At 42.4% G+C, this 15,045-nt stretch overlaps 1 protein-coding gene across 1 annotated transcript in view; it reads left to right on the top strand.

Moving 5' to 3' along the window:
* trim9 (tripartite motif containing 9) overlaps positions 1 to 12,191 on the top strand; it is a 26,824-nt gene extending 14,633 nt beyond the window's left edge. The window contains exons 3-10 of the mRNA XM_030771978.1: positions 1 to 4; positions 5,317 to 5,427; positions 5,622 to 5,775; positions 5,879 to 6,024; positions 8,264 to 8,402; positions 10,977 to 11,280; positions 11,417 to 11,579; positions 12,114 to 12,191. The exon at positions 1 to 4 is cut by the window's left edge and continues 119 nt beyond it. Coding sequence (XP_030627838.1) covers positions 1 to 4; positions 5,317 to 5,427; positions 5,622 to 5,775; positions 5,879 to 6,024; positions 8,264 to 8,402; positions 10,977 to 11,280; positions 11,417 to 11,579; positions 12,114 to 12,191 — 1,099 coding nt within the window. The remainder of the gene's footprint in view (positions 5 to 5,316; positions 5,428 to 5,621; positions 5,776 to 5,878; positions 6,025 to 8,263; positions 8,403 to 10,976; positions 11,281 to 11,416; positions 11,580 to 12,113) is intronic.
* Positions 12,192 to 15,045: the final 2,854 nt, after the last annotated feature.

Genomic DNA, 15,045 nt, shown 5'->3' with positions numbered 1-15,045 from the left:
AAAGGTGAGTGTATACACACACACACACACACATACACACACACACAATAATGTACACAGAAATATGCAAATAACAGTCTCACTTCAACATGACCTCAAACTGAAGGTGAATGGAGACTGAAATATATACACACACACACGCACACACACACACACACACACACTGCTTGAATAACACAAGGATATAAAGATCTTTTAGTGGACAAACTCAAAGTGCCCAGATGGTGTTTTTTATACATGCTGATATATGGTCAATTTATATGACTGATAAATAATTCAACAGAGGCTTAATAACATCAGTGCAGATATCTCATCGTGCAGACATGTGGCTGTGATAGTGTTTTTCTGTGAACTTGCATGGACTTATCAGAGCCTGAATTATGGATGAAAACAGAGTAGAAAACTTCAAACACCTGGGTGTTAGTCTGCCTGCTTAGTGGAACTGACACTTAAAACATCCCTTGGTGCTCGGTATGGCATTTCTAACCAGTAATGACACACACTCTCTCTCTCTCTTTTTCTCTCTCTCTTTCTCTCTCTCTCTCTCTCTCTCTCTCTCTCTCTCTCTCTCTCTCTCTCTGTCACACACACACACACACATGCGCACACACACACACACACACACACACACCACACACACGTTCTTTGTAGGAGTATTGATCAGACCAAATGAGTCCAAGGTAGTAATAAGCAGAATCTTAGGAGTTTGAAACTCAAATGTACACAAAATTCACCATCTTTTTATATATACTTACAGTCTTATGTATCTGCAAATCGAATTACTGGTCAATGTTGTCACTAAAAAATTCTTTGTTTGATTTGGAATGAGTGAAGAAAATCACCAGACACTACTGTCATACGCTCAACTGTTTCCCCTCTCTAGCACGTCTGACAAGGCTGACAATTAGCAGAGGTTTTTATAACATCAGCACTGAATAATAATGTAAGCTAGGCAAATAATTAATGTAAGCTATTGGAAACTCTCCAAAAATGATTATGCCTAAATGGTATAATTTATTAAATCCCAAAATGCAAATCCACAGTTGCCCCTTTTGGCAAACACCATGTGCAGCTTGATAGGAGTCAGGCTCACAATATAATCATGCATAAATTGGAATGATTCATGAAATCTCAGAGTTCAACTCCATACATATACTTATAGAGTACTCTCTTTCCCCTCTTTCACTGGGGACCTGCAGTTCATGTTAATCTGTCTGAGAGACTACTGGTGTCCTTCTCTTTCCACCCTGGACTGAGAACAACAAAATGACAATCAATCTAAAAGAATATGTTGTCTCTCTCTCTCTCCAATGCTCTGTCCATCTCTCTCTCTCTCTCTCTCTCCTTTCTCTCTCTCTCTCTCTCTCTCTCATGAAGAATTATTGAACTGGAAACATTTCGCATCAGGTCCACAGCCAGAGGGAAATGTCAGTGTGTTTGAACTGACAGTACACCGGTGGCGTGTATCGAATTCGCTGAAAAAAAAGAAAAAAAAAAGCAAAAAGTAAAAAGCATGGCAGTGAAAGGTGTCTAACATAAAATGTAAAATTAAACTGAGGCAAAAATGTGTACATTCAAGCGGTGTGTGACTATTAAATTACAAAAATGTGTAACGTGTAAGAAATCTTGTTATCATTTATGCAGAAAACTGTAGTTTTAAATGTAAAATGAAGGAAATATAGGGAAGGTGCAGTGATTTATGTGGCACTTGTGCCAAACAAAAAGGTGGAAAGCCCAGAGAAGGATGAGAGGGGCAGGAATGATCCAGGAGAGCAACAAGTGAAGTTATTTCATGCTTGAGTGATTGGTGAAAATTGAGGTTTTACACACACACACATGCGCGCGCGCACACGGGCACGCATGCACGCATGCGTATGCATGCATGTGTGTGAGTGTGTGTGGTCTCCCGTCACTCTGCACCAGAGAGCACTGATACGGGCAATAGTACCCCTCTTTCTTTACGATGAGGAAACCTCACATTATCAAGATTATGCTATGATGTGCTCTGATTATTATATTAACCCTGCATCATCCAAACACACACACACATACACTCACAAACACACAAACAACACGCAGATTTTATGAGTGAAAGTTGGGTAATTGGTATTCTGTTAGTTAGTCAGGATGCAGGTGTGTTTTCTGCTTCATTAGTTCCTGATTTGGTGGAACAAGTCGCTATCGCCCAGAATGATGCAGAATCCTTCTCTCTCCAGCACATGTGAAGTATTCGTTTGTCAGTAATAATGTAATTATGACTCATTCATCAAGCTGTTGTAAAGCTCCATCCATGCAAACAGTGTAATTTACTATAGTAACAAATTATAACACATCAAAAGTTTGCAGTATATTTCACAACCCATTGCCCAAGCTTTACGTATGTAGTATGTAGTGGTCATATGCAATTCATGAACATGTTATGAACGCTCTATAAACGTGACATAGCTATATTAAACGTGTGAATCATTCAAGCAGAAGTGTTAGTATGTACTCTGGAAACGCACAGACCTGGTATCTGTTTTCATCAATTGATTGGCGAAGATGTTGTCAGCACCTGCTGCCATTCCCCCAGATGCATTGTTCAAACCAGTTCCTCTCCTCTGGTCGCCAAGACACCTTAGGGCTGTCGTTATGGTTACTAGGATGTTAGGGCCTTTTTTTTTCCCCTCTTCTTCTTTTTTATATTAAGGCGCCCGAAGCGAGGAGTTGGTCTTGTTTTACATCACAGTTATTTTTACATTAGAGGTGAACTGTGGACAAAGAACAGAGCTTTTGTGTCAGACATTGTTGTCAGGTAATTGTTAGGTTTGTAAGGAATGGTAGATTCATGACCGTATTTTGTGCAGTGTTTGTGTTAACAAATACACATAAATACAATCAATGGAACAGAGAAAGATGCACACAGGCACATGCGCGCGCACACACACACACACACACACACACACACACACACACAGACACACCATGTGTTGATTGCACCCCAAGGCTATGAGGACTGCCTCCTCTTCTTCTTCTTTTTATAGAGCTTTGTTCTGCACACGCTCGAAGCTTTAGAGAGAAATGTTAGGGGTCATTAGGGATAAGAGAGAGAAGAGGAGGGGGGTGAAGAGAGAGAGAGAGAGAGAGAGAAGGATTTTTTTTTGTTTGTTTTACTGGCAAAGAAAAGCTCTTAGTGCGTGTCTGTGTTGTTGTTCTGAAAGCACACTAATGGATTTATCATTACAGTTAAAACAGCCTCACACTGCCGGCTCATAACCATGCTCTAGCCACAATCCAGTAACAGCTTTCTTTGAGTCAGGTGCACATTTTAGCATCGCAAAAGTAGTTATTTCACTATAAGTGCAATATGGGGAGATTCTGTGTTCTCAAAACACATATACATTTTTGCTGACACAGATGGCAGCACTCCATCACGTGACATCACCACCACCCTGACATCAGTGAGTGACATCACAACGTACTGATGGTAACATCACGAAGTGAAAATAGCACTGTGGGTGTCACCGAATGACTTTACCTGAGAGATGCTGCAGTATGTCCTGGCCCCATAAGAAGCGAGATGATCAGCTGGGTGCATGTTTTTTGGGGGTTTTTTTGAGGGAGGTGCTATGGTATGGAGGGTGTTGTATAATGAAGCAGTTGTGTGGTTGGGCCAGGGATAGCGTAAGGGAGGAGACACAGCGCTCCTGTGGGGAGCGGACTATTCTCAGCACGAGGACAGACCGAGAGAAAGAGGACAGGTTAGGAGAAACGCTGCAGGAGGAGACACAAGCCCGGGTACTAGCCCGCACTGCTTGAAGAGGAAGAACATAGAAGATTTTTCTCCCCACTAGTCTCTGACTCTGACCTCTGTGTCATGCATGTGTGTGTGCATGTGTGTGTGTGCGCTTGTGAACAGAGAGATGACGGTGTTTAATTATCTAGGCCCTGTGTGACGGTTTGGTTTCTGCAGAATTCAGCCCTGGGTTTTTTACACAGCGCTGATTACCATCCAGACCTACTTTAGCCATGTCCTTTGTCCCCCTTTTTCTTTCTCTCACCAGCTTTTCCTCTCTCCTCTCACATCATGGTTACACTGCTTTGGATTTGTGAAGCCCTTCAGGAAAGAAACCAAAGAGAATTTTCCCATGTTAACTGTGCCACTCAAATCATGATACATTATTCATAAAATGACATTGAGCAATGCTTTGGAACTAGACAGTGATGATAAGGACGATGATGAGGATGATGATGATGACGATGATGATGACGATGACGATGACAACGACGATGATGAGGATGAGGATGAGGATGATGACGATGAAGGACGTGTTTAGGGTGGGTCAGGGGTGCAGGTGTTGAATTTGGCAGCGAAGCTGCGGTATGGCATGTCCCATTGGTCCAATGCCAGCAGTCTGGAGGGGTGAGGGCAACACACTGTCACAGATGACTGTACCACACAGCTGGATCAATGCCAACGCACAACCAGTGAGTTGAGTCCACTGCTAACAGATTTCTCAGGGAAAAGGACATGAGCCAAGTGACAAATGTGTTGGCAAGATACCTCTGATTCCTCCATCATTTTTGTCGATTCCCACAGGAAATTACATGAATATTTAAGATGCATGATATCTGTAGCCATGTGTAAGTCTAAATTGCCTGTTAATCAGTCAAAGATTGTTCTCTCTTAGAGTACACGCTCATCGCTCATCGCTCATCTTCGCTTTCTCGCCTCACTACCGGTTTTGTGCTAAACTACCGGTTTGTGTGTTAATCTGTCACTTTAGTGCTTTCGCTGACACGACACATTACATTGTTCTACACTGTGTGCCTTCTGTTAAATTTGATGCAATCTCATAAGTGACATACTTGAATAAAAAAAAAAAACACGCTTCATAAACCACATGGTCAGTTATAAAGGTGCTTTCTGTATGTCTCTGAGTGTCTCTCACCCACATATCCGGAGTAATTATATGGGGAGCATTTTCCTGCGGGCATCAGTAGCGTGGATAGGCATTTTCAAATGCACCTTGTGCATCGTTCACACGGGGAGACTGTTCTCATACTCTACGAGCTACTTAGCCCTGGAGTGGTCAAAGTAGATGCAAAGAACCTCTCTCACAGTTGCCTAGCAACCCTGCCTCAGCACCACTGATGGTAGAAGTAAGCTTAGATTGAGGGGTTTGGACAGGAACAGAGATTGTCCTCGCAGCAGAGAAGACCAGTCATCACTACCTCCCACAACTGGAGACATTTATTACAGCAGATCTATAACGAATCACTCTGCTCTCTCTCTCTCTCTCTCTCTCTCTCTCTCTCTCTCTGTCTGTCTCTCAGGTGGTGCGTGACCAGATTTCTCATTGTACAGTGAAGCTGCGTCAGACCACAGGTCTGATGGAGTACTGTCTGGAGGTCATCAAGGAGAATGACCCTAGTGGTTTCCTGCAGGTCAGCAATATCATAGAGTAAAATTGTGAAATCAGTACCACAGAGTCAAACTGACGCTGTCATAAACACGTCATTAAGTGTTTACCTCCTACTCTCAGAGCCATAGACATGTAAATTTAGTGTCAGGGCTACAGTCAAAATTGACTGAAGCGTAGACTTACATCCCTGTGTGTTTGTGCGTGTCTGTGTGTCAGATCTCTGACGCCCTGATCCGGAGAGTGCATATGACAGAGAGTCAGTGGGGGAAAGGCACTCTGACTCCCAGGATGACCAGTGACTTTGACTTAACCCTGGACAGCGGCCCACTCCTGCAGACCATACACCAGCTGGACTTTGTGCAGATGAAAGGTAAAAGGGATTCTGTGTGTGTGTGTGTGTGTGTATGTGTATCTGTGTGTGCGTGTGTGGCTGTGCATATATAAACAACACTCTCTCTACTCTCTTTCTTCAGTGCCTGCTGCTCCCATACTACAGCTGGAGGAGTGTTGTACTCAGAATAACAGTGCCACTCTGTCCTGGAAACAACCTCCCCTCTCTACCATCGCTGTGGACGGCTACATCCTCGAACTGGATGACGGCAACGGCGGACAATTCAGAGTGGGTATTACCACGATAACCCCCGCCCCCCCTCTCCAGAATATCCCACTCTTACCCACTCCTACTCCTGACCTCAAAAGTTAACCCCCCCCACCTACATGTGAAAGCTGGGGTCACTTTAGGGTGGGGCTAATTGTAATTGAGCAGTTGATGTTGGCCATGTGACTCTGGCAGGGATTGAATGTCAGCCTTAAGGGGTTTGTGCTGGTAACACAGCTGTCATCTCTAATATCCTGACAGGAACTGCTCAACCAATGCATCAGTGTCACACACACACACACACACACACACACACACACACACACACACTGAGCCACGTAACCTCAGGTGGTAATCCACCTTCCTAAAGTGTCCTTTAATGGGGCCCCAAGCTTCATTATTGCAGTAACACTGAGCCATTGAATGTTGTAGTGTATAGAGTATCAGTGTCAGGATCCTTAACCCACAGATCTGAATAAGACACACACACACACACGCCCTGCACCTGTTAGCTTAGTTTATTCAGTCCACTGACGTTGCTGAATGAGACAACTGCAGTACATAAAAGACACTGCTTAGATACACTCCTCTCTGTATCACTGACTCCAGTACACATTACCCCCATTTTTGTTGTTATAGTAACCAGCTGTTCTGTGACTCACCTCATAACAACACATCACAGAATATAAGCTTTTTTTTTTTTTTTTTTTTTCAATGATGCACCGGAAGCAACCAGCTGTGCGTTCCCTTCAGTTGCTAAAACAATTCAGTGTCTCTATAATTTTTCAAAGAAATTAAAACAGCCATATTTCACACGCCTAGCCCTCAGTGGCTAACACTGAACACAAACTCAATAACATTATGAGTGGCCATGACGGTCATAACTATGTGAACAGTCGCTCTATCTGTGGTTCAGTATTCATTTATATTCGCGGCATGTGCAGTCAGTTAACATGGTTCAGACTTGCTTTCTGCCAGATTATCGCAGAATGTCTAAGAATCTCTCTCTTTCTCTCTCTACTTTACTGCTGGCCACAGATGCAGAGAAAGGTTTCATTTAACACTAATTAGTCAGCTGTAATTAGGGAGCAGTTCCTGCCAAATATCTGTGCTGGCTTTTGCTGACCCCCTTTTTTTATGCCTGCATGTCTGTCCAGTACTGCCACACTTGTGCTGACACACACACACACACACTCTCACACACATCTTCTCACCCGCACCGCTCTGCTCTGCGGACACACCCGGGCAGGCGATGTGTAAAAAAAGGACGCACAGACAAATACTTAGACGTAGACTTTGTGACAAAGTCAGAGTATTTCAGAGTCACTAACTGTACATGCTCATCACGTTATATTACAAAACCCAAACACGCACGCACACAAAAGTACGCACGCCTAGCAGTCAGTCTGTGAGGTAAGAGATGAGAGTTTGCCTGTGATGTGTGAGTCAGGATTACTCATCTCCTCTCTGCCTCTGTGAGAGAGACATAGCATCTATTTATACGAAACCAAGTGGGCAGTAACCCCCACACACATAACCCAAACCTGCTCTTTTTTCTCTCCCTCTCTCTCTCTTTCTCTCTCTCTCACACACACACGCACATGCACACGCACACACACACATACGCATCCACTCAAAATGGGCCAGGCTCTTATTTTAGCATGAAGACTTCTTTATGGTCTCTCAGGCAGCTCAGAGCTATCAGTGTGCTCTGTATCAGTGTGTGCTGTATCCAGGCTGGTTTTGGGTTGTGTAAGAGAAAGACTGCTCTTCAGGGACTCTGTTTAAGTCAGTGTGTGCTGATTTTTGCTCCAGTTTTCAATCAGGTCCTGACTGAGGACATTCAAGGTGATCAGTCATTTCTGATCAGCAAACCAATGTATAGATAAGATCATGTTTTCGTGGAAACAGACCAGTCGCAAATGTCTACAGTCATGTTTGAAAGCACCGAAATTCCTACTCAGGTCAATTGGTTTAATCAGAGAATGTATTTTATATTCAGAGGAATTCACCACACGCAGTCCATCTTAGGTTAGCATGGTAAGAACACAGCGTGTGTATTAAAAGCCACATGTAGGAGTGTTTCATTTTATTACACGGTGTTAAGAGAGCCATCTCCTCCACCGGATGTGACATCATTGATGACATAGCACATTATCAGAAGTGTTTATTTACCACAATGTGCCCGTCGAAGTGTCTGCTCCACAGGAAGTGACATCAGCGCTGACTCTGCGTATTAACAGAGCTGTGTGCTCCACAGGAGGTGTACGTAGGCACGGAGACCATCTGTACAGTGGACGGCCTTCACTACAACAGCACGTACAAGTCCCGCGTCAAAGCTTTCAACGCCAGCGGAGTTGGCCAATACAGCAAAACTTTAGTGATGCAGACATCTGAGAGTAAGAGTGACACTTCTCTCCTCCAATCATATGAGGGCACTGCTCACAGAACTGGGTCTCATACGTATTCAACAGTATTTGAATGATAAGCCTCTGCTGTAGTGCTCAAAATGGCTCTTTTGCCTGGCCCGTAGAAAAAAGGAATTATCTTAAGACTCCGTATAGATTTTGTGGGGTGTCATTAGTATTGCATAGACTATAATCCTATCCTTTTAAGAATTTTGGTAAATTTGGCATGGAGACAAGAAAACAGAACCACATGTCACAGTTGGGACAGAGACGATCGTTCAGGTACTCAGATACGTGTTTGACTCAGGTCAGGCTGACACACACATGAACAGCCAAAAATGACACTGACAACCGCTTATCCATAAGATACCTGCTGCTCTCTCTAACGGGGAAGCTAGTCAACCATCAGTGGACCTTGATTTAAGTCTAGATTAACGTAGATATATGTAATCATATTTGATGTGTACAAGAACTGAAGGGGGACATCACTTGTCGTGTCTTCCTGTTTCAGTTTAAATACTCACTGTAATTTGTTGACAGTTTTTTTTTTTCAAACACACAAATAGGCATCAGATTGTGCATCGCATGTAGTCCACTGTTATGAAGCTTTCATAAACATAACCCGTAGTCATAAGGGTTTGAGCCAAGACAAAAACTGTCAGTTGTCGCTACTGACGGTGGTGACCTACTGTTCCAAGTCATTTAGTGTGAATAGGCTGTGGATACACGTAAGCTGTGGTTACAGGTGCTTTGTAACAGCTGTTTGGTGTCTAAAGTGAGAAGGGTCACTGAACAGATCCAGCTTCCCTGATCAAATCTGCTTTTACTCTTCCTCTTCCTCATCCTTTCCACTTCTCTACTCTCTCTATCTCGCTCTCTTTTCTTTCTCTCTGTGTCTTCTCTCTTATCCTCTCAATCCTTGCTTTCTATCTCTCCTCTCTGTCTCTCTCTCTCTCACTACCTCTCTATACATTTCAGCCGGAATCCCCCCATGTGATATTCAAACTATTGCTACAGGTATGGATGGCTCTCTTTAACAACATTATCATCATCGTTCTCTTCATCGTCATCATCATCGTCATCTCCTTCTTCATCGCTGCTACAGTTCCTCTCACCCTGCTCCCCTAAGACAACGCTTTATGCTGGGTCCTGGAGGACTACATGTACTGGAGGCTGTTGCCAGTTCATGATTGGATAATAGCCGTGTATAATTGGACATTCATTCAATAATCCATTTCAAATGACCAATGCAGCAACTTGTCTGTCACTGCTTAAAGTACTCAAACTGTACAACACTTCACATTGATAACTGTATTTAGGATGTGAAGTGTGCTTTTGAAGGGCTACTTTTGTTTGCTTTTCAGCTGGCAACTTCTCTCTGTCAAAAACAAAAAACAAAAAAACAAAACACTACATATTCAACTGTACAGACCTGCACGAGCCTCAGAGATGGCCGTTCTCCTCTGTTCAGTGCGTCACCTGTCTGGTCTCTTTAAATGAAGATTATGTGTGTATTTCTGCAGCTGAGTGGGTGTTCATCTCTATACTAACAGATCAGGAGAACTGTTCAAGGTTCAAAGGCTCTTGGATCTTCTGAAGTCTGTCGTTAATTTTGACAGGTTTTTTTTGTTTAGCAAACTATTTTAAACAAACAAAAAAGCAATTTACTGATTAAAGAATCTGTACTGCTGCAATTAATAATTAATGTAATTAGTTTGATCCTAGTTAAAAGCACTATGCTCAAATCTTAAGCCTTTAGGAATTGTTTTGTGTCTTTCTGTCATGAATTCTCTATTGCACATCATTACCAGTGTACATCTGTCTCCTAGATACACATATCCAAGCCTCTTGTCCTATATTCCATATGATACAATATCTATATATACTGGTAATGCCATTTCACAGGTGTCTGTGATTATGGGCTAATAACATTTTAAATGCGTCAGTTCTGTTTTTGGAGAGCAATCTTAAAATAAAGATGACAGGTCTCAGAAGCCTCATGTATGAAATAAATAAGCATGAGAGATTCTGCTTATGTATGAATTCGCTGAATGATGTTCACTTTGATGACAGTTTGGCCCACCTATTTCACTGAGTGTCAATCACTGGTATTCATCATCATTCAGAGACTCCCCTTAGGAGATAATGCACTGCACAGAACAGCCTGTCCTTATTGTTTCCTTTGGTAGACAGAGAGGGAGGGGGAGAATGAAAGCGAAAAGAAAGGGATTTGATTAGGTGACAGAAAAGAGAAAAGAGGAAAGAAAAAGGAGGCAGGAGAGGGCTGGATGATAGATGGATGTGCTCTTCCATTTCTCGTGAATGTTTTCTGTCAGCGTGCATCTATGTGTGTGTGTGTGTGTGTGTGTGTGTGTATGTGTGTGAGAATGTGTGCGTGTGTGTGTGTGTGTGTGAATGTTTAGATATGTGTGTGCATGTATGCACACGTGTGCATATGTGCTCATTTATGTGCATGTTAATCACCTCAGTGTGTTCAAGGTTGATTCATGTTTGTGTTTGTGTGTGTGTGTGTCTGTGTGTGTGTTTGTGTTTATTTATCAACAGTTGCTTGGTTCACCTTTGACCCCGCGTCGGCCCACCCTGACATTATCCTGTCCAACGATAACCTCACGGTGACGTGCAGTAGCTACGATGACAGGGTTGTCATGGGCGGCACTGGATTTTCACGTGGTGTGCACTACTGGGAGATGACCATCGATCGCTATGACAACCACCCAGACCCTGCGTTCGGAGTCGCCCGTGGTGATGTGCTGAAGGACGTCATGCTGGGGAAGGATGATAAAGCCTGGGCCATGTACGTGGACAACAACCGCTCCTGGTTCATGCACAACAACTCTCACACCAACAGGTAGGGGAACGCTCTGTGTGTGTGTGCGCGTGGGAGTGTGTGTGCATGTGTGTGCAATTTTTTCTGTTGTTGTCTATCCCTACTTACTTTTCTTTCTCTCTCTCTTTCTCTCTCTCTCTCTCTCTCTCTCTGTCAGGACGGATGGTGGGATAAGTAAAGGAGCAACAGTGGGAGTTTTGTTGGACTTCACTCGTGGAATCCTTCTTTTCCTCATCAATGATGAGCAACAAGGTCCTGTCGCCTTTGAAACTCTGGAGGGCCTGTACTACCCTGCCATCAGTCTCAACCGTAACGTCCAGGTAACCTCAAAACAACGCCACAGCAACCCATCTGTCTGGCCCACGTCATGAATATTCATAACGGCACAAACTTCTTTTAGAAAGTGTTCTCATTTATATTCATTTCTGATGGTAATGATGATGGAATACAGAAAAACAGTTTTGGACAGCACCCGTGGCTGTGTCACTACCACCGCATTCTAACTCAATACTTCCCCCTGCAGGACGAGACATGGCGTTACATGCACAGTAATAATTACTGATGCACCTATCTCTGACACACATTGGTTACCAAAAGGAATCTTGCTGATTTAGTCACATGTTCAGATTATTACAATTTTTGTATTACTGACTGATTGACTGATTCATCAGTTCATTCATTGATTCACTGAACTTTGAATTCGATATTTTTGTCTAGTGGCACCTCTTATATATCTGCTATATCAGGACAGATATTGTTCCAGACAGGGATAAATGATTGGCTGTTGTGTGGGTTGGTTGGTTAATTGTGTAAGTAATGATGTTTGTTTGTTTGTTTGTTTGTTTGTTGTGTAGGTAACTCTACACACTGGACTGCCAATCCCTGACTTCTATACACCAGGAGAGTCTGACCCCGCAGGCTCTGTGTGCTAAGAAATCCTACAACATACAAACTATGTGCGTCTATAAATATGTATGGGTTGTGTGTGTGTGTGTATGTCCTCTCTTATCTGAGCTTATACTAATACTCTAAACACAGCAATTCACACAGCAGAGCACAAACACAGACACACACACACACACACACACACAAACACAGACACACACACACACACATTTCCATACACACTCTCAATGACTGGGAACTGCCCTGAGTTTCAAAAATACCCCAGTGTTCGTCTGGACTGCTGTGCCGATGAATGGTTTAGACTTTTATTTTTTGTGAGCGTGGAGTCAAGTCAGTTCAGTGATGTTTGTTCTTCTCCTCTCCCCTCAGCCAATCAAAAGCCCCTAATAATATCTCCCGCCACACGAACGCAAGATGAGTCTGGGACAAAAACTTATGTATTTTTATATATACATAGACTGTATGTGTGGATACTTCAGATTGTAAGACTGTATTAGGCTAAAGCTATATTACGAATGAATGAACTTTTCCATTGTCCTGCAAGTGCTGGGTGATGTATTTGAACCGATTCAAAAGGTGTGCTTTTCAGTAGACAGAGTAGTTAAAAGAGTAGATTAGAGTTTGAATAAAATAATTAAAATTTTAAACCCTTTCACTCGGTAAGAGATGAGAGTTTTGTTTTTATCTTTATAACCACCAGGGGGAGCAGAAGAGCTGAAGAAGAAAGGCCTATTTAAACTGTTGTAATGATCCCTGGCATAAAGCAATGGCATATTTTGTAAGGTTTCTTTTTTGTTGTTGTTTTTACTTTTTTCCTGTTTTTTTCCAGAGAGTCAGGACTTGCTGCAGCGACTCTGTCATGCTCCTAGTAGGCCACGTGATAGTTACCAATACTGCAGATAAAAGGGGTGAGATTTAGAGAATAGGGAATTCTGATGGAGACCAGGTTGTTTGCGCTCACTGTGTGTTACAGAAGAGATCCTAGCAAACAGACCTTTGCCCTTCAACAGCCATCAACTCATAAAACAGCACCTCACAAACAAGAGAATTACATGCTATTATTATTATTATTATTATTATTATTGTTATTATTATTATTAATAATAAAGTGGCATAGTTTTCATGAGGTGCCACTGGAAGTCTGTGAAGTTTTTTTGTACTGTTCTTCAAAAAGAGAAGCATTATGTACAGAGATAAACTTGTGTAGATATAAGTTATTGATGAGTAGAGTATCTTTGTGGAGGCCTTTTCACTTTACATAGATATACAGAAGAATTGTTACTCTAGTTACTTGTTATTTCAAGTTGGATGTAATGAATGGGAAATCCTGGGAAAAAAATACTTTGCCTTTAGGTGTTGTTGTTTTTACTGATTTTTTTTAATGTGCTTATTTTACTCTGGAGATTATTATGTCACCCACAACAACATGTGCAAACAAAGGTTTCCAAGGTCTTGTGTGCAAAGAGCTGGTTACCCCAACTGTAAAGTGAAGAATATTCAAAATGGTCTTAAAACATTTTTAGAGATGCAAACCCAATGTAACACCCCTTGGTTAACTGTTTTTTTTGTTTGTTTGTTTGTTTGTTTGTTTTTTAACAAGCTCATCATTTAAAGTGCAACATCTGAGATTTAAGGTGCTATTTACAAATGTGAACATGTGTGCCTCTTCACCCATGATCTACTATTACAAAGTAGACCAACCACCCAAGTGCACAGTAACACTCATAGTTACACTGATATACTCAAAATGTGCTCTGTTTCCAGATGTGAGTGCGTATGGTAAAGAGGGGAAGTTGGCAGTAATAACAGATCTAGAGTCAGTTGACTAAAGGGCCTCTTATGTCTTAGTACTGTAAATTCAAACTGAAAGCTGATTCTGCACCTTGAGATTTTTGTTTTTGTTTTTGTTTTTGTTTTTAAGAGCTATTCATGGACTCTAGCAGCAAAGCTGGTACTATGGTCCTCCACACCCCGTGCTGACTGTCAACACACTGTAAACTCTGGCCTCGGGGCTCAGCTATGTGTCAGCATGTCAAGAACATGTTTCCCAGGCTGCTGTCTGTCTGGAGTTTGACAGAAGTATATTTCTTTACAACAGATGTGGGTAATCCTTCTGAGCTCTCTGCTCTTAGGCCACGTACATTGGCTTGAGAATCCGAGTAATTAACAGCATATTACTCAGTTGTCCTGATTTTCCGTGAATTTCCCTGGCTGCACTCCACAGCCACAGATGCCCAAGAACGATGTTCATAATCACATATGAGCCAAAACCTAATTAGTAAGCCCGCTCACAGCCTATAACAACTTTCTTTTGTTACTGTTAACAATAAAAAAGGGCACTCCAGCTCCGACTTCCCAGCTACCCCCCCCCCCCCCCCCCCCCAAAAAAAAAAAAAACGTGCACAAAACAGGGCTGCCACTATCAGGTCAGTGAGCAGAGAGTCCTGATTTGGATTCACCTAACATGAACACTGGTATTCATTCTCCTTCACTGTTACATAACAGTCTCTGCACACAGGAAAAAGATCGTACACAGGAAAGGAGCAAATAACTCCACCAAACCCATTACTGTCCCGCCTACCCTGTCCTCAGTCATTACGTTTCTCTCGTCTACTCCCCCCCTTCTCTCCCCCCCCCCCCCCCCTATTTTCCCCCCTTTTTTTTTACTGTCCGAAACAGTTATATGAGCCAAATGCTTGTGGCAAATGAAAAACTGATGCATCTTATGTTTTAAAGATTATATGGTTTTATATATACATATACAATGTTACCATCTATCTAGCAATGGAAGTATTTCATTATGCAGTTGCAACTTAAAAGAACGTGATTTCGGTCACATGCCATCGAACTGGTAGATAAAGACTTAAGTGAATGGTTGTC

Source organism: Chanos chanos, chromosome 4 (assembly GCF_902362185.1).
Source record: "Chanos chanos chromosome 4, fChaCha1.1, whole genome shotgun sequence".
Taxonomy (NCBI): Eukaryota; Metazoa; Chordata; class Actinopteri; order Gonorynchiformes; family Chanidae; genus Chanos; species Chanos chanos.
The sequence above is the reverse complement of the archived record's forward strand: the minus strand, read 5'-3'. Positions and strand labels throughout refer to the sequence as shown.